The sequence below is a fragment of the Mytilus galloprovincialis genome, chromosome 2 (assembly GCF_965363235.1).
Source record: "Mytilus galloprovincialis chromosome 2, xbMytGall1.hap1.1, whole genome shotgun sequence".
NCBI classification, from domain to species: domain Eukaryota; kingdom Metazoa; phylum Mollusca; class Bivalvia; order Mytilida; family Mytilidae; genus Mytilus; species Mytilus galloprovincialis.
Window position 1 is genome coordinate 74,118,884 of NC_134839.1, and position 23,762 is coordinate 74,142,645.

The 23,762-nt window shown below is 33.9% G+C and overlaps 1 protein-coding gene across 1 annotated transcript in view; it reads right to left on the minus strand.

Annotated features, from left to right (window-relative positions):
- Positions 1-4,155, minus strand: part of LOC143064363 (chitin synthase chs-2-like) — an 82,007-nt gene extending 77,852 nt beyond the window's left edge. Inside the window, exon 1 of the mRNA XM_076237137.1 lies at positions 3,677-4,155. Coding sequence (XP_076093252.1) covers positions 3,677-3,784 — 108 coding nt within the window. The 5' untranslated portion in view covers positions 3,785-4,155. The remainder of the gene's footprint in view (positions 1-3,676) is intronic.
- Positions 4,156-23,762: the final 19,607 nt, after the last annotated feature.

A 23,762-nucleotide genomic window follows, 5' to 3' on the forward strand; every position in this document is an offset into this window, starting at 1 on the left:
GAGAAGATTTTTGTACAAGTTACAAAAAATTACGAAAAAGTTGTTAAAATTGACTATTAAGGACAATAACTCCTTAAGGGGTTGAGTTGACTGACAATTTTGGTCATGTCGACTTATTTTTAGGTCTTATTTTCCTGAACATTATTGCTGTTTACAGTTTATCTCTATCTAATAATAGTATTCAAGATAATAACCAAAAACTGCAAAATTTCCTTAAAATAACAAATTCAGGGACAGCAACCCAACAACAGATTGTCCGATTCGTCTGAAAATTTTAGGGCAGATAGATTTTGACCTGATCAACAATTTAACCCAATGTCAGATTTGCTCTAAATGCTTTGGTTTTAAAGATATAAGCCAAAATATACATTTTACCCCTGTGTTCTATTTTTAGCCATGGCGGCCATCTTGGTTTGATTGCCAGGTCATCGGACACATTTTTTAAACTAGATACCCCAAGGATGATTGTGGCCAAGGTTGGTTAAATTTGGCCCAGTAGTTTCAGAGGAGAAGATTTTTAAAAAAGTTTACGGACGACGGACGCTAAGTGATGAGAAAAGCTCACTTGACCTTTCAGGTCAGGTGAGCTAAAAAATGTTATATCAAATAGAGATATTTCGAAAAGTAGAACTATATACTATATATGTATAGTTTCATAAGTGATAAGGATGTAACCTTGTAACGACTTTTTACTTGATCTGAGTCTCTCTCTCTTTTACACCGTGACATGCTTGTTGTTGTTATTGGTCAATAAACTCGTGTTTATACGGTCAAAATTTGTATGCCTTTAAAATTAATTTTAAACTTTAAAAGGACTTGGCGAGCCTTTTAACATGTTTAATATGAACTTATAAACCAATTAATCTCATCACGTTTCGTGGAAATTAAGAAACATAACTAAGAAGTGTATTTCTAAATCTAGGCTAATATTGTTTATTTTGACCTATAGCTGACCATTTACAAAAAAATAGACAGTAGCATGCTAAAACTAAAATAATTAATTAATTGATTTCTATCAGTAAAGCTGGGGTTACACATTCACGATTTTTACTACCGTCCTTGACATGACTATTCCCGATTAAAATTTGTCAAAAGTCTGATCAAGATCCTGTGAATCGTGGATGGAAATTCAAACTTTAATTAAAATTTGTAAAAAAAAATAATGTAATCACGACAACAATCAGATATTGTTCAGGAAGCGTCGATATTCAACCGTTTCCAATCGAATTTATCCCGATAATCCCGTTCTCAATCCGCTTCTAATCCCATTTGTATATTTCGCCTGGTAAAATTCGACCGAGTCTGTCACGACTGCGTCCCGATTCTACCGAATGTAATCCGACATATATAAGACAGTCTGCTCTAACGCATTGCAAACGGCTTTGTCTGGTCTCAGTCGTATTGTATTCTGTAATTGTCGGGACTCGGACGTGGGTATCATTGACAAATTTCGTATTAATAACGGGACTGTTCCAGAACGGTTTCGGCAAAAACGGTTCGCAATCGACAAGATCTGGATGCGATCTGGACTCAATCGGCAGAAAAACGGCAATGAAAAATTTCTCCAGATCATTCCCGTTCCACAGGACACCGTCCAGAATACACAGAACATTGTTAGGATTTTGATCCGATACAGCAGAATCTATCACGACATAGGCACGATTGTAATCCGACTAGAAAAAATTCGCTGAGTTTCCCCGAATGTTACGGGACGCACCTAACTGTCGGGGTGCTTCGCCGAACTATTCGGACCCTTCCCGACCCGTAGGAATCTGTTAAGAACTTAAACGACTTCGGTCAGACGATGATAGGACATTCCAGATAATTGAGTATAGTAATCCGCCTTTTTCACTTTTCGAGTTGTATCGCTGTCTGATCTCAAACGGGAACAATAATCGGCAATGTGTAAACCCCGCATTAGGCAATAGATATATATCTTTGAATGCATTTGAATTTTGGTTTTCGTTTTGGATGTCTTTCTATTCCATATTGAGCTTAACTGCTACCATTTGATATTAAATAAGCCTACGCCTAATTGTAGTTTCGAAATATGTTATATTCGTAGCAATTCTCAAAACTGAATAAAACAAGTAAGATGGCTTCCTAAATATTGAAACACATGAACAATTATCAAGAAAAATATACAAAGATTATGCAATTTAAAAAACCCAAATTTAATGTCAGTGAATTGCAAGAATGATCGATCCATAGAATTGAGTACAAAACCATTGGTATAATTGTAAGGAGGTTTAAACATTCACAAAAGTTACGTGTGACACATAATTAATAACATTTTGCACATATATAAGCAATTTCGTCAGTTTAAAAGACCGTAACTTAGTGTTTGTATACTGTGTATATAATTATAGGCACAACATTTTTTGCAATATTGAGGTTTATATAACTTGCTCTATTACCCATGAATCGAATAAAAAAAATCCCATAACATTTCATCTGAAGGCCGACACCGCTCTTTTTAACAGATTCCTCATCCCGATCCCAAAAGCAAAATATAACATGCATGGGTGACAGAAACATATCGTTATATGCACATAATAAATCAATATCAGTTTTCTCTTCAATTCAAAATTTGATTTTTGTTTGGGGTGTTTTGATTCCATCTGAAAGGATAGCAGTTAACAAAGTGGGTTGAAAACAGTTAACAGCTAACATTTATCTGAGATAATAGTTAACAACACCTTGAAAAAGGCCAAAACAGGTTAACATAAAACGGTATTGCCCCCCCCCCCCCCCCCCCCCCCTCTTCTAATGTCTTGATATAAATGAAGACGGACCAAACAATCACAGACCGGTCTCTTTCCCGTAGTAGTTAAGTTTTCTTCCGTCTTAAAAATTAATGTAGACATCGTTCACAAGTTGACACTTTTAGTATTTCAAGAAATATTTCAAATATTTAGAACAATTTGACATATGTAAATTAATAGAAACGTCGTTATGCGTTCTCATATAAAGTCATCTTTTTAAAAAATGATTTACTTTTTCCAGTGAATGCTTCATCTATTGGTATAAACTATATATTTTAAAACAAATTTACCTATTTTGAAAGATCGACGTGTATAATGTCAAATAATGAAAATACAAATTGTTTAGTCTCAAAGAAAACGTGTAAGATTTCCTCCCCTATTTTTGGTGAATAGATGCAATTTGGGTACTGTGACGTTATATATAGATGCTAATTCAGAAATTGTCGTCGGTCATTATGTTAGAGGTAAAACGATTTCGATGGTTTGCCAAAAAATTAATTAATTAAATATCTCGAGATCAATCATTACCTATTTACATTTTTTAAATAGTGACAAACGTGAACAACTATTGTATTTCTGTCATACGTTTTACATTATCTCCAGAAGGGCAAAGTGTACCATACATGTAGCATGATAATTCGGATTATATGTTTTAGGTTCTATATGTCTAAAGTATTTCGTCACCCTTTTACAATCGGTCAGTTTATTTTCGATTTATGAGTTTAACTGTCCCGCTGATATCTTCTGCCCCTCTTTTATAATTACTAGTACCCCTGTTTTTCTATATTTTTGAAGAAAAAAACATTCGACATACATACATTGTAATAAATCAAGTACTGGCAATGTCGACTAGTAAAAATTCGGCAATACAATACAATTCGTGTGCTCAAGTGACTTAATATTTTACTTACATATATTTCATCTTTAGCATATCTGTCTCTCAGAACATTTTGAATGCTGTCTTCATCAAGTCTCTCAAGTTGGGACAAATCTTCAACTCCTTTTGAAATTGAAGCCATGTTACTCGGTTGAACACACTAATCTGTATTTATCCCTGGTCTCATCAGCCCATGCTATAACGTCAATGAAGTCTGAACTACACGTACGAGAACAACCATTTAAATTATTTATGTCTTTGTTGAAATCTATTCCATTCTATTAGTCGTTATAGAACTTCCGCATTCAGATTTTCAATGAACACTAAATTTGACACCTTCGTAGAAAGGATTAATAATATTAAAAAATAGTAACCTTTTGGTTAATATCTTTCAAATCAGCACGATGTTCATTGAAAATAATTTCTCACAAAAGTCAAATTTACACCAAAAATTGTAGATAGTGTTCAGTATCGGTACATAGATAGTTTCAGAAATCCGATATGCCAACTATTACATTGTCAGTGTACCGTGTGATCATTTGCATAATAATACCCGACATTTAATAATTGTTTGCTTATTGAATGCATGAGATATATTGTTAAACAAGGTATACAAGGAAGCCATGTTTACATGATCTCTTAATACCTCAAACCGTATAGTCTTTGGCAGATTTTAAATATACAGAGCTAATATTGGCCCTAGAATAAACAGAATTATGGTTAAGCACTTCCAAACTTGTCTGTTACTGATCATGTACTTGAAAAGTGGACCCCCTTTTCACCAAAACACATTTCAAATCAACGTTAGAATAAAAATCCGATACACAATCGATGATAAAGCAGATATTTGTTAAAAAAAAAATCGGTTCCAGAAGTTTAAAGATGTGCCGTGGTATGAATGCCAATGGGACAACTATCCACCAAAGTTCAAATTAAGGGGATGTAATCCGAATCACAATGATAAAGTATAAACAATTTTAGTTTTAAATTTGACTGATACATTGTTATGTATGTAACTGATCGCATTATGAATTGTATAAGTGTGTCGTTCATGTCGTCTTTGTCCTTGTGTACATTCAGGAACAAGGTCAACAAAACAATATCACTTTTTATAAAATTATGGTTATATTGAACTCTAAGTTCATGGTTTGCGTTTACTTTTCTGCATTGGCTAGAGGTATAGGGGGAGGGTTGAGATCTCACAAACATGTTTTACCCCGCCGCATTTTTGCGCCTGTCCCAAGTCAGGTGCGGGAATTTCTCGTTGCATTGAAGACCTGTTGGTGACCTTCTGCTGTTGTCTGCTCTATGGTCGGGTTGTTGTCTCTTTAGCACATTTGCAATAACGCTTAAAGAGTCAGGGATGAGCGAGGATAAACATGAAAGGGGGTCTATTTATTAATCTCTGAACCCGCGCTTTTTATGTTTTTTTTTCATGCATTATTTAAAAAAAAAATGTTTTACAGCATGTTCTTTAATATATAGGTTTAAAAAATAAGATTTAAATCAAAATTTATGAAATCATACCATTATATAAGTAGTGAAAAAGAGTAGACAATTTTATTGACACTTCAGAATGCATACAGATTTTTTTTTTTTCAAGATAAATTAGTTTGCTAAAAAAAAGAAGAAGCATCTACATGACACAATGTGAACAATTCAAATTAGAAATTTATTAAAAAAAATAACAATAAAAATTAACAAAACAAAACTTTAGGCTAACTTATATAGGACGGACACATACAAATACACGCTCAGCCTTCCTTTTTGTGGCAAATTCGTATAACAGCACAGCCAAAAGAAATTACCAGTATAAGAAATTCTCGCAGTTACTGAAAACTAGTTTTATGCTAAATCAAGTTTTCAAAAACTAAGATACCAATCAGTATACATTCAATTGATTAAAGTCATCAAACGTCTTCAACAGTCTTAAAAAAGCATGACCTTGGCGATGACAAAATGTAAGTATTGACAGAATTTAGGTCTACAAGTGTTTCTATCTATGTAGTAATACATTTTTTAAGAACAAACTTAGTGTTATTACCGATAAATACAATATTCAAATACTTGTATCTTAATTACTGCAGTTTATGTTAGTTTTCCTTGAAAAAAATATTTTTCAAATAAGTAATACTATCGAAATGAAAAACAATATCGTAGTTATTATTATAGTAATTTGATGACGTTAATGAATCCCCCCCCCCCCCCCCGAAAAATGCGCATCATTAGCAACATAAACTCAGCAAAAAGGGTGTGTTATTATCTTCCACCACTACTACTACTATATTATAAGTTTCGTCCTCTACTTGCATGAAATATTTGCCACTGTACATTGAGTATCGTATACTGTCTTGATTTTGATTCTGTTCAGTTATCTTTTCTGTGGTGTGGTGCGTAGTTTGGTTGCCATATATGATGCATTTCCTTTGGTAATTTTTTAACAGATACTGGAAGCCACGTAGCTTTTATGTACTTGATGTTTCGTTGAGTTACCTTTGGTTAAGTGTGTTGTTTCTTCTACACTAAGTCAAATTCAATTCTTTTTTTAATACGTGAATCTCTTGTTGCATCCAATTTAGATTCTTTAAAATAAACTCATCATAGATACCAGGACTAAATTTAGTATATACGCCAGACGTGGACTTTGCCAGAGGGGTTTGCTATTTCAATAAATCTTATAAAGTGTAATTATATGACATTGCTCACTTTTATTTTTTGTTGCAGCCATGTGTTATGAACTGCGGTCTAGACGCATGATATTAACAAAGTGCTGTTATTATTGTTTCATTTTTACAACACTTGGTCGATCCCGCTGCAGCAGGACTATGTTTTTGAAGGAATAAGTATTAAGTTATTCGGTAGTGATACGTTTTATAACAGATCTTTATTAAATTAACTTTTTATAAATTAAGTAATGATAAAGAAACAAAGGTTTCAACTCCCGCAGACAAAATTGCCCTTAGATGGATGTGTGATATTATTATTTATCTTTTATGGCAATTAAGCTTTTCAACTGTTTCGGTTGTCATACATTTATACATGGCGATCAACTATTTGTTTTTTCACTTTCCTGATGAAGGTAAATCCAGAAAAGCGCTTCAGACGCACGCAATTTATAAAATGCTGTTTTTACTTATTTTATTTTCTAAATTTTAACAGTACAAGAATCAATATGATTTACTGGTTTCCTTTTGCAGTTTATATACTTGTATGATAGAGACAGGGATATTTTACTTGCAACTTCTCCAAAACCATTAACATGCAGGATTTCAACAACAGAAATTCCACAGAATTGTTTAAACCTAAAGGCATTTTTGTATCACACTTTTTTTTTTAAATCATTATGATTCTTTCCAGGAGGGTTTTAAAATGAAAATCATGGACTTTGACCTTTCTACGTTAATGCCAGGAGAACGCAGATTTTGTTTTCCGATTTCTGTCTAATGTCAGCGTACAACTTTCCCTATATAATCCTTTTTCGTAGGAGAAAAAAATCAGTCGTTATTGTTTGTGAGTATTTAGAAATACACATTCCTTATTATATAGATCCATTATAGAATGTGTGTTGATTTTACAAAGGGACTACTGACCCAGAACAGGGAAGTGCACAAAACCTTTTAAATGTCTGAAGTGTTTTATAAATCATTAAAAATCATTGAATTTAATTCTTTAAGTATTAATAATTATGATCGATGTATGTAAATATGTATATCACGTTTAAAACCAGGAAGAAGTCTGCATCATAAATGAGACCTCCTAACTTATTGAAACACTAATTAATCAAAATTCCACACCCACCACTCATCTATAATTCAAAATCATATTTGGTGGTGTTTTTTTTTTTTTTTTTTTTTATTGAACTCCACAAATTAGACTGTCGATTCATTAAATTTCTCACCTGCCGATCTTATATATATATTTTATTATGTATAATAATTTATAAATTCTTTTGTGTTCATGCTTGAAAACCGCTACATATTAAAAGTTTTTAGGATTTTTTTCATTTTTAAATATCTATCGAAGATCATCGAAGAGCCAAATGGTAATATTTGTATATCGGTTTTAATCCATAAAATTTTCAACGTTTTATAACATTAATTTTATTTGCGTGACAAATCATTTTGGAAAGAACGGAATAACAATAGAAACCAATCCTTTGGTTTGGGTACAACGGGCTAAGAATAGGAACCAATCCTTAGGGTTTGATGGTTTTAGTTTTGTTTTATTTTTTGCAAAGTCACGCAACGAATAAGTAATTTGATACAAACCGTTAAACACTCGCAAGATAATTGACGAGATTACATATTACACAAGATATATAAGAACGTAAATTATAGTGAAAGAAGAAAATATTTTTATTTTAAAAGATGAAGATTTGAGCTCTCTTAATCGTGTATTACTGTCAGTAGAGCATGTAATATATATAGTATTGTTGAAGACTCATTGGTGGCCTTCGGCTGCTGTATGCTCTTTGGGCGGGTTGTTGTGTCTTTGACACATTCTCCATATCCATTCTCAATTTTATTGAGTACTAAGTTTAGGGCTGATTGATAAATTTAATAGAATTTAAGTCCTGTACTTAAATTCAGTTATCACGGCGCGCTGTACTATTACGTTGGTTGGTTAATAATGAGTTTAAGAAAACTCAAATTTCATTGGTGGTTAGTGAACCATACAATTTGACGTCACGATCCTTTTTTAATTCGGGTCCAACAGGAGAGGCTGCTTAAATAACTTGTTGTTATCAGAGGAAAATTTTTATTCAAAATCAAAACAAAAACATTTTGTTTTTGAATAGAATCATTTACTACAGATCTAGATGAACAATGTAAGGGTTTCGATCCATAACCTGTGTTCCCACAGTGATTTCCAAATTGTGTTAATCCTATCTTCGTCAGACGCGGGTTTCGTCTACATAAGACTCATCAGTGACGCTCATGTCAAAATATTTATAAAGCCAAACAAGTTCAAAGTTGAAGAGCATTGAGAATCCATTGTAAAAGTGGGACGAAAGATACCAGAGGAACTGTCAAACTCATAAATCGAAAATAAACTGACAACGCCATGGCTAAAAATGAAAAGACAAACAAACAATAGTACACATGACACAACATAGAAAACTAAAGAATAAGCAACACGAACCCCACCAAAAACTAGGGGTGATCTCAGGTGCTCCGTTGTAGAAGTGAGAGGTTTAGAGCTATAAAACCAGGTTCAATCCACAATTGAAAATGCCTGTATCAAGTCAGGTTGGACAGTTGTTGTCCATTTGTTCGATGTGTTTTGTCATTTGCATTGATTTTGCCATGTGATTAGGGACTTTCCGATTGAATTTTCCTCGGAGTTCAGTATTCTAGTGATTTTACTTTTTTTCTTTTTTTAATGCAATATTATGATTCTTAAAAAAAAAACAGCCTACAAAAAAAAAACATTAAACACGAAAAATGGCTATAAAAGAGAAGATGTGGTATGACTGCCAATGATACAACTCCCCACAAGAGACCAAATGACAGAGAAATTAACAACTATTGGTCACCGTACGGCTTTTAACAATGAACAAAGCCCATACCGCATAGTCAGCTCATATATAAAGCCCCGAAATGCCAATGTAAAACAATACAAACGAGAAAACTTACGGCCTAAATTATGTACAAAAAATGAACGAAAAACAAATATGTAACACATAAACAAACGATAAACACTGAAATACATGCTCCTGTCCTTCAAATAAACTTATTCTAAAAGGTTACCAATTCAACACTGTAATAAGATCATTGAACATTGTTTTTATTGGTATAAATATTGATTTTGTTAGTAAATTAAAAGCAAACTAAATACTAGATTTGCCATTGCAAGCAATAGCGGATGGCACCCTTTCCCCCATTGCCAGGCCAGCGGCAGCCATTCAGAAAATTTTTGCTGTTTCCATGGCAACGGCGGCCATTTTGAAAATTCGAAACTCAAAAGTTAAGTCTCCGTAAGCTAGGCAAAATTTGTTATAAGTTTTATTAAATTTAAAGCATTTTGAAGTTTTTCATAATTTCGCTGTTCCCATGGTAACGGCGGCCATTTTGAATATTCCAAAGTCAAACCCCCGCTGCAATTTTTTCCCTCCATAATCATATATACCATCATATACATTTAATGTCTCTAGAATAAATTTGACATTGATGTTCTGGAATGTTCTGTGAAAATTCAAAGTTTTGACCTTTTTGCATTGTTTCCATGATAACAACAGATATTTTGGAAATTCCAACGCCAAATTCCACATCTTCCAATGTTGCTCATCGTTACTGTGAAGTTTCATTAAGTTTTGAGCATTTTGATATTTTTGAAATTTTCGGTGCAGTTTCCATGGCAACATAGTAGTTCCAATGAGTACCAAAATCATTCAACACCTGTATATAGTGGGCACCTACATTGTATTAAAATATAATGATTCTGAGTTAAAGCATATCCAAACAGTTCACTAAAACAAAAAACTGGATTTTTTCACATTTGTTTCGTTTCCATGGCAACGGCAGCCATCTTGATGATGCCATACCCCACTGCACTATTTAATGGGGTGGTCAACATTATGGTATAGTTCCATCAATATTGTTCAAGCCAATTCTGAGAAATAGTATGGACAAAAAAGTGTGGAAGAATAAATATAACTAGATTTGCCATTGCAAGCAATAGCGGATGGCACCCTTTCCCCATTGCCAGGCCAGCGGCAACCATTTAGAAAATTTTTGCTGTTTCCATGGCAACGGCGGCCATTTTGAAAATTCGAAACTCAAAAGTTAAGTCTACATAAGCTAGACAAAATTTGTTATACATGTAAGTTTCATTAAATTTAAAGCATTTTGAAGTTTTTCATAATTTTGCTGTTCCCATGGTAACGGCGGCCATTTTGAATATTCCAAAGTCAAACCCCCGCTGCAATTTTTTCCCTCCATAATCATATATACCATCATATATCATTTAATGTCTCTAGAATATATTTAACATTGATGTTCTGGAATGTTCTGTGAAAATTCAAAGTTTTGACCTTTTTGCATTGTTTTCATGGTAACAACAGATATTTTGGAAATTCCAACGCCAAATTCCACATCTTCCAATGTTGCTCATCGTTACTGTGAATTTTCATTAAGTTTGGAACATTTTGAGATTTTTGAAATTTTTGGTGTAGTTTCCATGGCAACATAGTAGTTCCAATAAGTGCCAAAATCACCCAACACCTGTATATAGTGGCCACCTCCATTGTGTTAAAATATAATGATTCTGAGTTAAAGCATATCCAAACAGTTCACCAAAAACAAAAACTGGTTTTTTCCACGTTTGTTACGTTTCCATGGTAACGGCAGCCATCTTGAACCATTCCATGCTTCCTGCAACTCTGCACATGGGGTTCCTTAATATAGTAAAGTTCTATCAACTTTGGTACTTTAGATTTGCAGAAATCGCCTGGACAAAATGTGTTGCAAGAAAAATAATAATAATAACTAGATTTGCAATTGCAAGCAATAGCGGATGGCACCCTTCCCCTATTGCCAGGCGAGCGGCAACAATCTAGAAGATTCCAAAGTCAAAGAGTGCATCTACACATTCAAATTATCCTTTTTGTAAAGTTTCATTAAGATAGGAGCATTTTGAAATTTTGGATATTTTTGCTGTTTCCATGGTTACGGCGGCCATTTTGAAAATTCCAACGTCAAAATTCACATCTTCCAATGTTGCTCATCATTACTGTGAAGTTTTATTAAGTTTGGAGCATTTTGAAATTTTGGACATTTTTGCTGTTTCCATGGTTACGGTGGCCATTTTGAAAATTCCATCTTCAAAAGTCAACTCTGCTTATGTCAGTGACCATTTCTGTAAAGTTTCATCCAGTTTGCATGATTTTTATTTATTTTTGAATTTTTTGACCTTTTTGCATTGTTTCCATGGTAACAAGAGCCATTTTGGAAATTCCAACTCCAAATGCCACATCTTCCAATGTTGCTCATCGTTCCTGTGAAGTTTCATTAGGTTTGGAGCATTTTTATATTTTTGAAATTTTTGGTGCAGTTTCCATGGCAACATAGTAGTTCCAATGAGTACCAAAATCATCCAACACCTGTATATAGTGGCCACCTACATTGTATTAAAATATAATGATTCTGAGTTAAAGCATATCCAAACAGTTCACCAAAACAAAAAACTGGATTTTTTCACATTTGTTCCGTTTCCATGGTAACGGCAGCCATCTTGAACCATTCCATGGTGCCTGCAACTCTTCACCTAAGGGTCCTTTATATAATAGAGTTCCATCAACTTTGGTCCATTGGATTTCCAGAAATCTCCTGGACAAAATTAGGTGGAAGAAAAATAATAAAAACTAGATTTGTAATTGCTAGCAATAACGGATGGCACCCTTCCCCCATTGCCAGGTGAGCGGCAGCAAACTAGAAGATTCCAAAGTCAAAGAGTGCATGTACACATTCAAATTATCATTTTTGTTAAGTTTAATGAAGTTTGGAGCATTTTGAAATTTTTGACATTTTTGCTGTTTCCATGGTTACGGCGGCCATTTTGAAAATTCCAACTTCAAAAGTCAACTCTGCTTATGCCATTGACCATTCCTGTAAAATTTCATTTAGTTTGCAGCATTTTTATTTTTTTTGAAATTTTTGACCTTTTAGCATTGTTTCCATGGTAACAACAGATATTTTGGAGATTCCAACTCCAAATGCCACATCTTCCAATGTTGCTCATCGTTACTGTGAAGTTTCCTGAAGTTTGGAACATTTTGAGAATTTTGGAATTTTTGGTGTAGTTTCCATGGCAACATAGTAGTTCCAATGAGTGCCAAAATCATCCAACACCTGTATATAGTGGGCACCTGCATTGTATTAAAATATAATGATTCTGAGATAAAGCATATCCAAACAGTTCACCAAAACCCAAAACTGTATTTTTTGACATTTGTTCTGTTTCCATGGTAACGGTAGCCATCTTGAACCATTCCATGTTTCCTGCAACTTTGCACATGGAGGTCCTTGATATAGTAAAGTTCCATCAACTTTGGTCCTTTGGATTTCGAGAAATCGCCTGGACAAAATGTGTGGAAGAAAAATAATAAAAATAATAATAATAAGAAAAAAAAGAAACGTAGAATAACAATACGTCACCCCAACTCCGTTGAGGGTGCCATAACTAGATTTGCCATTGCAAGCAATAGCGGATGGCACCCTTCCCGTATTTCCAGTCGAGCGGCAGCAATCTAGAAGATTCCAATTTCAAACAGTGCATCTACACATTCAAATTATCATTGTTGTAAAGTTTCATTAAGTTTGGAGCATTTTGAAATTTTGGATATTTTTGCTGTTTCCATGGTTACGGCGGCCATTTTGAAAATTCAAACTTCAAAATGCACATCTTCCAATGTTGCTCATCATTACTGTGAAGTTTCATTAAGTTTGGAGCATTTTGATATTTTGGACGAATTTGCTGTTTCCATGGTAACGGCGGCCATTTTAAAAATTCCAACTTCAAAAGTCAACTCTGCTTATGCCAGTGACCATTTCAGTAAAGTTTCATCCAGTTTGCAGCATTTTTATCCTTTTTAGAAATTTTTGACCTTTTTGCATTGTTTCCATGGTAACAGGAGCTATTTTGGGAATTCCAACTCCAAATGCCACATCTTCTCATGTTGCTCATCGTTAGCGTGAAGTTTCATGAAGCTTTTATCATTTTGTGATTTTTGAAATTTTTGGTGTTGTTTCCATGGCAACATAGTAGTTCCAATGAGTACCAAAATCATCCAACACCTGTACATAGTGGACACCTACATTGTATTAAAATATAATGATTCTGAGTTAAAGCATATCCAAACAGTTCACCAAAACCCAAAACTGGAATTTTTCACATTTGTTCTGTTTCCATGGTAACGGCAGCCATCTTGAACCATTCCATGCTTCCTGCAACACAGCACATGGGGGTCCTTAATATAGTTAAGTTCCATCAACTTTGGTCCATTGGATTTCGAGAAATCGCGCGGACAAAATTTGTTGCAAGAAAAATAAGAAAAAAAAGAAACGTAGAATAACAATACGTCACCCCAACTCCGTTGAGGGTGCCATAATAAGAAAAAAAAGAAACGTAGAATAACAATACGTCACCCCAACTCCGTTGAGGGTGCCATAATAACTAGATTTGTAATTGCTAGCAATAACGGATGGCACCCTTGTCCCCCCATTTCCAGGCGAGCGGCAGCCATTTTGAAAATTCCAAAGTCAAAGAGTGCATCTACATATGCAAGTCATCATTTTTGTAAAATTTCATTAAGTTTGGACCATTTTGAAATTTTGAACAATTTTGCTGTTTCCATGGTTACGGCGGCCATTTTGGAAATTCCAACTTCAAAATGCAACTCCGCATATGTCAGCCAGAATTTCTGTAAAGTTTCATCCAGTTTGCAGCACTTTATTTTTTTTTGGAAATTTTGAACATTTGTGCTGCAACCATGGTTACAGTAGATAATTCCAAAATTCTAAAAGCAGACATCTCATTGCCACATGTCATGTTATATATCAATACAGTTTCATTTACTTTGCTGCAATATTCTCTGAGAAAATGCTGATTTTATGCATTTTTCCATAGGGTCAATGCAAAACTTGGCCCTAGTTTCCATGACAACAGTGGCCATTTTGAACTATCCAAATATTGTTTTGACATCTTGGCATACTGGGTCACATTTTCATAAAGTTTCATCCAGCTGGATGTTATAATGAAAGAGAATTTTTGATATTTGAGCTGTTTCCATGGTAACGGCAGCCATTTTGGAAATTCCAAAGTCAAACTGCAAATCATCTCATGCCAGTTACCATTCCTGTGGAGTTTCTTCCAGTTTGAAACACTTTGAATATTTTCGGATTTTTGCAGTTTCCATGGAAACGGCAGCCATCTTGACCATTCCAAAGTCAGGTGCACAACTTCATATGCTGGTCCACATTATGGTATAGTTTCATCAACATTGGTCCATACAATTCCGAGAAACTGTGTGGACAAAAAGTGTTGAAGAAGAATAATAAAAACTAGATTTGCCATTGCAAGCAATAGCTGAGGATGTCACCCCGTTCTGGACATTGTCACAGTAGCAGCAACCAGTTTGAATGTACCAAAGTCAGATGACACGTCTAGTATACATGCCTTTTACCCCCCCCCCCCCTTTTCTCTTCTCATAGACTAAGAGTGATGTCTATATATAGTTGGGGAACTCTTTAAAATCTTAAATTAGACACACGCGCGAGGAAGATAGGTGGTGTCACGTGATACTGAAGTATATTATCGTGGACTTAGAACATTACTATTCTTTTTAGAGGGGACCTTGGACAGACAACATGTGTATATATTGACGGAGCGGCATACTACATGTAACTGTTCATTTTATTCTTCAATTACTCGCGTATCACACGATACATGTATCTTAACTTGTACAATTTAATTACACGCTTATCGATTGATTTTTAGCTCATGTGTATATTGTAGCAGGTGTTCGATTAACGGATGTGTACTTTAGTGCAAGTGCAGAAATGTCACTTATGTGTACTCTTCGTGTTTCTCTCTCTCTCAGTGGCGATTCTCTCTTTAAAGCACGATTTATGTATAGAATAGAAGCACGTTAAATTCTATATTAGTTTTCTTCTAGCATATTCTAGAAGATGTTTTGCAGTACAGATTTGTATTTGATCGTATGCACATAGTCATGATTACAGAATTTTGCCTGAAAGTTGCGATTTTTTTTTTTTTTTTTTTTTTTTTGCTGTTTCCATGACAACGACGGCCATTTTGAAAATTTCAAGGACAGATGACGTTTCAATAGCATTTTACCGGGAATGAGCTTAAAATTTGCAAGAAAATGATACTTTGACGTTTTTTCCCATATGGGTCAATATTGCACTTTTAGCCTTTTCTCCATGGTAACAGCAGCAATCTCCAAAATTCCAACGGCAATGAATTCTACAGTTCATACTCTTGTTACAAAGGGGGAGTATTAGGGGTCGTATCTGTAACGGTTGATTTACTATGAATTAATTAAGGAATTATTTTCGTTTTTGTCACGTTTGGACTGTTTCCATGGCAACGGTAGCCATTTTGAAAGTTTTTAAGATGGATTTCACGCTTTCGCCTGACCAGTTACAATGTCTGAAAGTTTCGTTTATTTTGGACCATTTTTCGGTTTTTCACATTTTTGCCGTTTCTATGGTAACGGCGGCCATCTTGAAAATTTCAGACCCTAACTGCACATCTGCACATGGGGATTGTCATTATGGTACAGTTTTATTAATGTATGTCAAGTCATCTCCGAGAACTAAGCTGGACAAAAAGTGTGGAAGAATAATTCGGAACAATAACAATATATCACCCCTATTTCCATAGGGGTGACATAACTAGATTTGCCATTGCAAGCAATAGCGGATGGCACCCTTTCCCCATTGCCAGGCCAGCGGCAGCCATTTAGAAAATTTTTGCTGTTTCCATGGCAACGGCGGCCATTTTGAAAATTCGAAACTCAAAAGTTAAGTCTACATAAGCTAGGCAAAATTTGTTATAAGTTTCATTAAATTTAAAGCATTTTGAAGTTTTTCATAATTTTGCTGTTCCCATGGTAACGGCGGCCATTTTGAATATTCCCAAGTCAAACCCCCGCTGCAATTTTTTCCCTCCATAATCACATATACCATCATATACCATTTAATGTCTCTAGAATAAATTTAACATTGATGTTCTGGAATGTTCTGTGAAAATTCAAAGTTTTGACCTTTTTGCATTGTTTCCATGGTAACAAAAGCCATTTTGAAAATTCCAACTCCAAAAGCCACATCTGCCAATGTTGCTCATCGTTACTGTGAAGTTTCATAAAGTTTGGAGCATTTTGATATTTTTGAAAATTTTGGTATTGTTTCCATGGCAACATAGTAGTTCCAATAAGTACCAAAATCATCTAACACCTGTATATGGCTGGCACCTACATTGTGTTAAAATATAAGGATTCTGAGTTGAAGCATCTCCAAATTATTCCCCAAAACCAAAAAGTGAATTTTTTCACAGTTGTTCCGTTTCCATGGTAACGGTGGACATCTTGAAAGTGCCAACCCCAAAAAGCAAATCTTCACATGGTGGTTAACATTATGGTATAGTTCCATCTTCTTTGGTCCATTTATATTAGAGTTCCAGACTGGACAAAAAAGTGTGGAAGAAAAATAATAAAGATAAAAAAAACAAAAAGAAACGTAGAATAACAATATGTCACCCAAACTCCGTTTAGGGTGCCATAATAAGGAAAAAAAGAAACGTACAATAACAATACGTCACCCCAACTCCGTTGAGGGTGCCATAATAAGAAAAAAAGAAACGAACAATAACAATATGTCACCCCAACTCCGTTGAGGGTGCCATAATTACTAGTATAAGGTTACTAGTATGTTATATACAAATACACATTCATGGATATAATCTGTCGATACCTGTAACTTGGCATTGCACAAGGTCATGCTTTTCTCTGACTGTTTAAAACTTCTTTACACTAAATCCATTGGATGTTGGATGTGTACGGATTGATAGTTTAGTCTTAGATGCATGATTTTTTTATTAGTTGTTAGTGGTTTCGAACTAGCTGTCAGATAACTGCGAGTACTCTCAGATCTGTTCCTAGTGTCTTTTTGTTGTCGGGATGTACTAGTATATATGTTCAATATAACCATAATTTTATAAAAAGTGATATTGTTTTGTTGACCTATACCCTATACCTCTAGCCAATGTAGAAAAGTAAACGCATACCAATACGCACATTAAAATTCAGTCCAAGAGAAGTCCGAGTCTGATGTCAGAATATGTAACCAAAGAAAATAAACAAAATGACAATAATACATAAATAACAACAGACTACTAGCAGTTAACTGACATGCCAGCTCCAGACTTCAATTAAACTGACTGAAAGATTATGATTTCATCATATGAACATCAGGCACAATCCTTCCCGTTAGGGGTTTAGTATCATACCATCATAACATATATGAGAAGAACATAACCCGTGTCATGCCACCAACTGGTTTTTGAATAAATGTGTTTAGTTCCGATGCAAAGACCCTATAAGTGAATCAATATTAACGCCAAAATATGCAATCTTTAATGACCTGGCAACAGTATCGTAACTATATCCCTTCTTAATAAGTCTATTCAAAGGTTTTGTTAGTTTTTGAGGTGAATACTGACACCTTTGTGCTTTATAAAGAATATTTCCATAAAAAATTGGATGTGAAATACCTGAACGTATAAGAAGTCTGCATGTTGAGCTATATTTACGAATGATGTCCTTATACCGATGATAAAATTTAGTAAATGTTTTAACTAGTTTGTGATATCGAAAACCCTGGTAAAACATTGTTACATACACGAGCGAATCGTACAAGTTGAGATATATAAACACCGTAAGATGGTGACAAGGGAACGTCACCATCTAAAAATGGATAATTAACGATAGGAAATGAAAAATCATCTCTTTTATCATAAATTTTAGTATTAGCTTTCCGTTAGTGATATAGATATGAAGATCGAGAAAAGGACAGTGGTCATTGTTAGTATTAGCTTTATTTAAAGTAAGTTCAGCAGGATAAATTTCTTTAATATACATACTGAAGTCGTCATTATTGAGAGCCAAAATATCATCCAAATATCTAAAAGTATTATTAAATTTGTTTATCAGATGTTGTTTCGATGGGTCTTTGCTTATTTTTGTCATAAATTGTAACTCATAGCAATACAAAAACAGGTCCGCAATAAGTGGTGCACAGTTAGTCCCCATTGGAATTCCGATAATCGGACGATATACGGAATTCCCAAAGCGAACAAAAATGTTATCTAGTAAAAATTCAAGGGCATGTATAGTATCAAAGCATGTCCAATTGACATAGTTTTTTTGTTTATTGCTACTAAAAAATGACCTAAAAGAGATTGAACATATATATTCACATTCTGACTTTTTAAATGCCCATTTAATTAGGTGTGAGAATTTTCAGTACACATCCAGCTTCCAATGGATTTAGTGTAAAGACGTCATAAACAGTCAGAGAAAAACATGACCTTGTGCAATGTCAAGATACAGGTATCGACAGATTGTAGATTCATGCATGTGTTTGTGTATATAACAATAATGTTTAGTTTGCTTTTAATTTACTGATAACAAAATCAATATTAATACCAGTAAAAATAATATTCAATGATAGAATTAGTGTTGAATTGTTAACCTTTTAGAATAAGTTTATTTAAAGGATCGATAGGTTTACCTGGATCGTTTCTAAATTTCCGGGCACGGTCAACAATATTGCCATAAAAATTAGAATGTTCAATCTCGTTTGAAATAAGTTTTCTTTAAGTACAATCAAACTTCAAACCCAAATCTTTATATCTAAGGAAGAATCCTTTAGTTTTATGTAATTTGTGGTAACGAAATCCCTGGCCTAATAATTTACCAGTAAAACAGATTACGTTCGTTAAAATCAAAAACGTCACAACAGACACGGGTATAGCGAACAAGTTGTGAAATATAAACACCGTAAAGGAACAATAGAACATCACCATCCAAAAAGGGAAAATTAACAATAGGGAACGAAAAATCGTTCATTTTGTCGGAAATTTTAGTGTGGAGTTTCCAGTGTAAAACCGAAATATCTAAATATACAGCTGTTATCGTTTAAATTGGATTTACTTAAAAGTAGGTTTCTTTGTGTAAATTTCGGCAGTTTATTGAGAACATTCTTTATTATTTAACGAACAACTGTCATCAAGATAACGGTAAGTGTTGTTGAATTTATCAATTAAATGCAATTTAGACGGGTGTGGTCATAAACTGTGTTTCATTACAGCACAAAATCAAGTCTGCTATTAAAGGGCACAATTAGTGCCCATTGGAATACCTACTACCTGTCGATAAACTTTGTTGCCGAAAAGTAAAATAAATATTATCAAGGAAAAAATTAACAGCTTCAATCAACTCATCACACCTCCAGTAAATATATCTGGCATATTTACGTTTCTCATTAAAGAAGAACGCTTTAAATGAGTTGCAGCGAAGATATTTGCATTCAGATTTACCAAATAACCATTTAATTATATAGTCAAAATCTTTTGTTTGATAAGATTTGTGGAAGTGTATTGTTAAGAGTAGAAAAGTCAAAACTGTCAACAGAATCAAAAGGACCATCAAAAGCACGTAATTTATAAAAAAAAACATCCAAAGATTTTATACACTCCAAAAGTAATAAATTCCACTATTTTCATATATTTTATTACAATAGTTTATGATAAGCTCTTTGATAGTAGTTAAGAAACATGTTTAAAGCCCTGAAATATTAGTTGTAGAACACATACTAGAGGCCGAGATGAAACGATATTTTACTGTTTTTTTAGTATGTGTAGTTTGTGTAACCAATACAAAGTATGTTATTAAAGTCCAATGATTCCCTTTAAGGCGTATAGATTTCGTTTATTATAGTAATAATTCTTTTTTTACTTTTTACAGATTATCTTCATATTTTATTGTTTTCAAAAAAATCATGGCAACAAGAAAACCCCCAAACCAAACCACACATTTTTCGTTCAAGGGCAATGAACTTTTCGATATTTACCTGTTTAATTTCTATTCATTATAGCTTTCAAAATGATATGATTTAAAATCTAAATTTTAAATCAGTTATCGGTTATGATCATACCACCGTGTCAGTTATACTTCTTCGTCACTTTATAATCTTTGGTTTTTAATTGGATTATAGGTCTTCGAAAGTGATTGGTTTACCCATAATCAACCCTTTGACGTCGACATTTGGGTAAAGCAGAAGTTTTAAGCCAGGGAAAATATCTACATCCAACACAAGCACCCTCCCTTAATTCGGTTTAGAATTCAGTTCCTATGCATGGAACTGTTGTTTGCTTTTGTTTGTTATTTTAGGTTTACATTGTCTAATTGAAGATTAAATCACCACTGCATGTTGTAGGCTGTACAAAATTTCAAATGACAAGACTGTCATTCATGATTCAAGGAAAAATAGATGAAACCTGGCCAAAGAGTTGACATATACAGAAACTGAATTGATAACTTGGAAGTGGTTTAATAAGGAATTTTATATCAAGAACACATGTATACTTTGTTGCAGTTTCGTATTTTTTCGTTGGTAGGGCTCAGAAATTCTGACATCCAGGGTTAGTCGCTTGACTTATTTCGCTTCGCTTAGATAACATAAGAGTTATAAGCTAATCTTGATATTTCCATTTTCAGATATGGTCTGCCAGCTCAAACATATTCGACAAACATCATATAACATTTTCAAAGACACGTTTGTATTTATATCAGTGAATTTTACTTCATGATCACACATTGCATTTCATATAAAAGTAGCCAAAACACAAAAATGTATACAGGGCGTCATTTATTGTCATAATAACCATGTAAGGTGTCAATTGACAGTTTCTCGCCATTTGTATTATCATGGTTTACTAGAAAGTGAATGAACTTATTTTAAATTTAAATTTTTTTTATCCTTAAATGTTATAACTTGTTATATAAAGTCTCCTTTCAGGTGATGTCCGACAAGAATTTGATAGTGTAGTGTAATGTAATTTTGTATATTTTTGTTGTTATCATTTTTACAGCTTATAGTTTATCTCTCTCTTTAATAATTTTCAAGATGATTGCAACAGCAAAAAATCCCACTATAATCGTTATGCAAGACTATAATGACTCTTGAAGAGTCGATTGACAATTTAAGTTATGTTGACTTGTTTTTAGATATTGATGCTGGAGTCAGTTTTCAACCATTTGTCAAGTACAGTTTCTCTATAACTTTAATACAAACTACAAAACCTTTTAGAATAAATGACTTATTAGCGGACTTGATTGAAATTACAAACACCGTCAACATGTTCAAAGACACAGATAAACAAGGCTATTATAACCCATCCTGAGGTTGAAGGTCTACAAAATAATTTTGATTAATCAAATCCACACTAGACTGGATTCAAATGACAAAAGAGGGGAGCAAACTCTACACAACCATTAGTATGGCAACAACCGAGTCATTTAGCATTCTTATCTTATCTGTTTTCATTTATATTATGTTGCTGATTTGCAATAAACCTATTACAATTACAATCCTGGTACCCTTGATACTGTAAACCAACTAAATTTCGCGAGCGATTTATTTTCGCGGTAGCAGAGAACATAGAGATAGAGGACAGAGCAACTATAGAGGCAGAGATAACTCAGAGAGAAAATGCCAATGCTGGAGATGTATACAGTCAGTACATTTGAAGATATGATGTATGGTTTGGATGGACCATAGTCAGCAAACAGCATTTAAACTACCAACAAGCAAATACAGGGGAACATTCATTAGTTTACAGAGCAGCAAAGTTACCAAAGTCAGTCAGGTAAATACAACACCAAGACTCTTTGGTAAGCCAACAGAAGTGAATATGTATATAAATTGAATAGAGACATAAGCATTATTAGATACCGGCTCAACAGTTTTAACCACTACATAGTCTTTAATTCAACAACACATAAATACACCTTAAATGAGTCTTTAATTCAACAACACATAAATACACCTTAAATGGAGATTGACACTGTGCTTGATATAGAATATGCAGATGGGCAGTAATTACCATACATTGTTTATACTGAGACTTACATACAGATACAAGGTCAACATCATGATTACCCATGTATACTTCTAGTTATATCAGACTGGATATAAAAAAAAAACAGGTACCGCTGTTATTAGGAATCAGCACACTTTACAACATCGTAGATACACAAAAGGTATGTATAGGCGATGACTTCTTGCAGAAATGCAGCTCGACTACACCGTGGTACCTAGCACTTAGAAATTCATCCCGGACGGTTTCTATTGCAAACCTGCAGTATATATTTTTAACATGTGGTGCGAGTGCCAATGAGACAACTCTCCACAATAGAACAAATAAAACAGATATTAACAATTATAGGTCACCGTACGGCCGTCAACAGTGAGCATAGTTCATACCGTACAGTCAGCTATGATGCCATTAACAATTATAGGTCACCGTACGGCCGTCAACAGTGAGCATAGTTCATACCGTACAGTCAGCTATGAAAGGCCTCGAAATGACAAATTTAACACAATTAAAAAAAATCAACTAATGGTCTTATATTCATGTCAAAATAATTAACTGGAATCAAAAATGTAACAACAAACGACAACCACTGAATAACAGCCGAAGACAACACTCAGTTAAAAAGGCCTAATATTTCAGGTGGATACACATAGAATATATCTAACAATTTTTTTTTATAGTGGACATGGGAGGGTACTTGTACATCCAAACCAAAAAAAAAAAAAACACTAAGTACAGATCTGAAAGCACTCGAAGTTACTGAAATCTAATTCAAAGCCAATGTACACTACTTAGTAAAAATTTCATGCATGTAAAACTAAATTATCAATCATTACACATCCAATTTCAAATCGATTTAGTTTGAAGACGTCTTAAACTGGCATTTTTTTAAATGTTGTAATAATATTGTACGCCTACATTTTTTTCAATTTCCCATAATTTCTAAACTTTTGACGAATTTATGACAGATTTACCATCGAAAAAAATGGTTATCCGATATATAAAATCAAGGATAATGAATGAAGCAGAAACAACGAATCTCAACAGCATTTAATTAGATTGACTCAACAGTTACGGGTATCCTTTTCTAAAGGTGTCCGACCAACAATTAATCTTTCCAATTTAGAACGCATGTAAAAGTAGCCCTACTCGGACACAAACTTAAACTACCCAACACATTTGCAGGAATGAAACTTTTGGTGAAAGAGAAATTTATTTAAACCATTATGAGCCAAAAGTCACTAGTCTATGAGTTTGCATTAAAAAATCAGGATAAATGCGCTCCATAGTATATTAATTTAAAAAAGAGGGACGAAAGATACCAGAGGGACAGTCAAACTCATAAATCGAAAATAAACTGACAACGCCATGGCTAAAAATGAACAAAAGACTAACAAAAGTACACATGACACAACACAGAAAACTAAAGAGTAAGCAACACG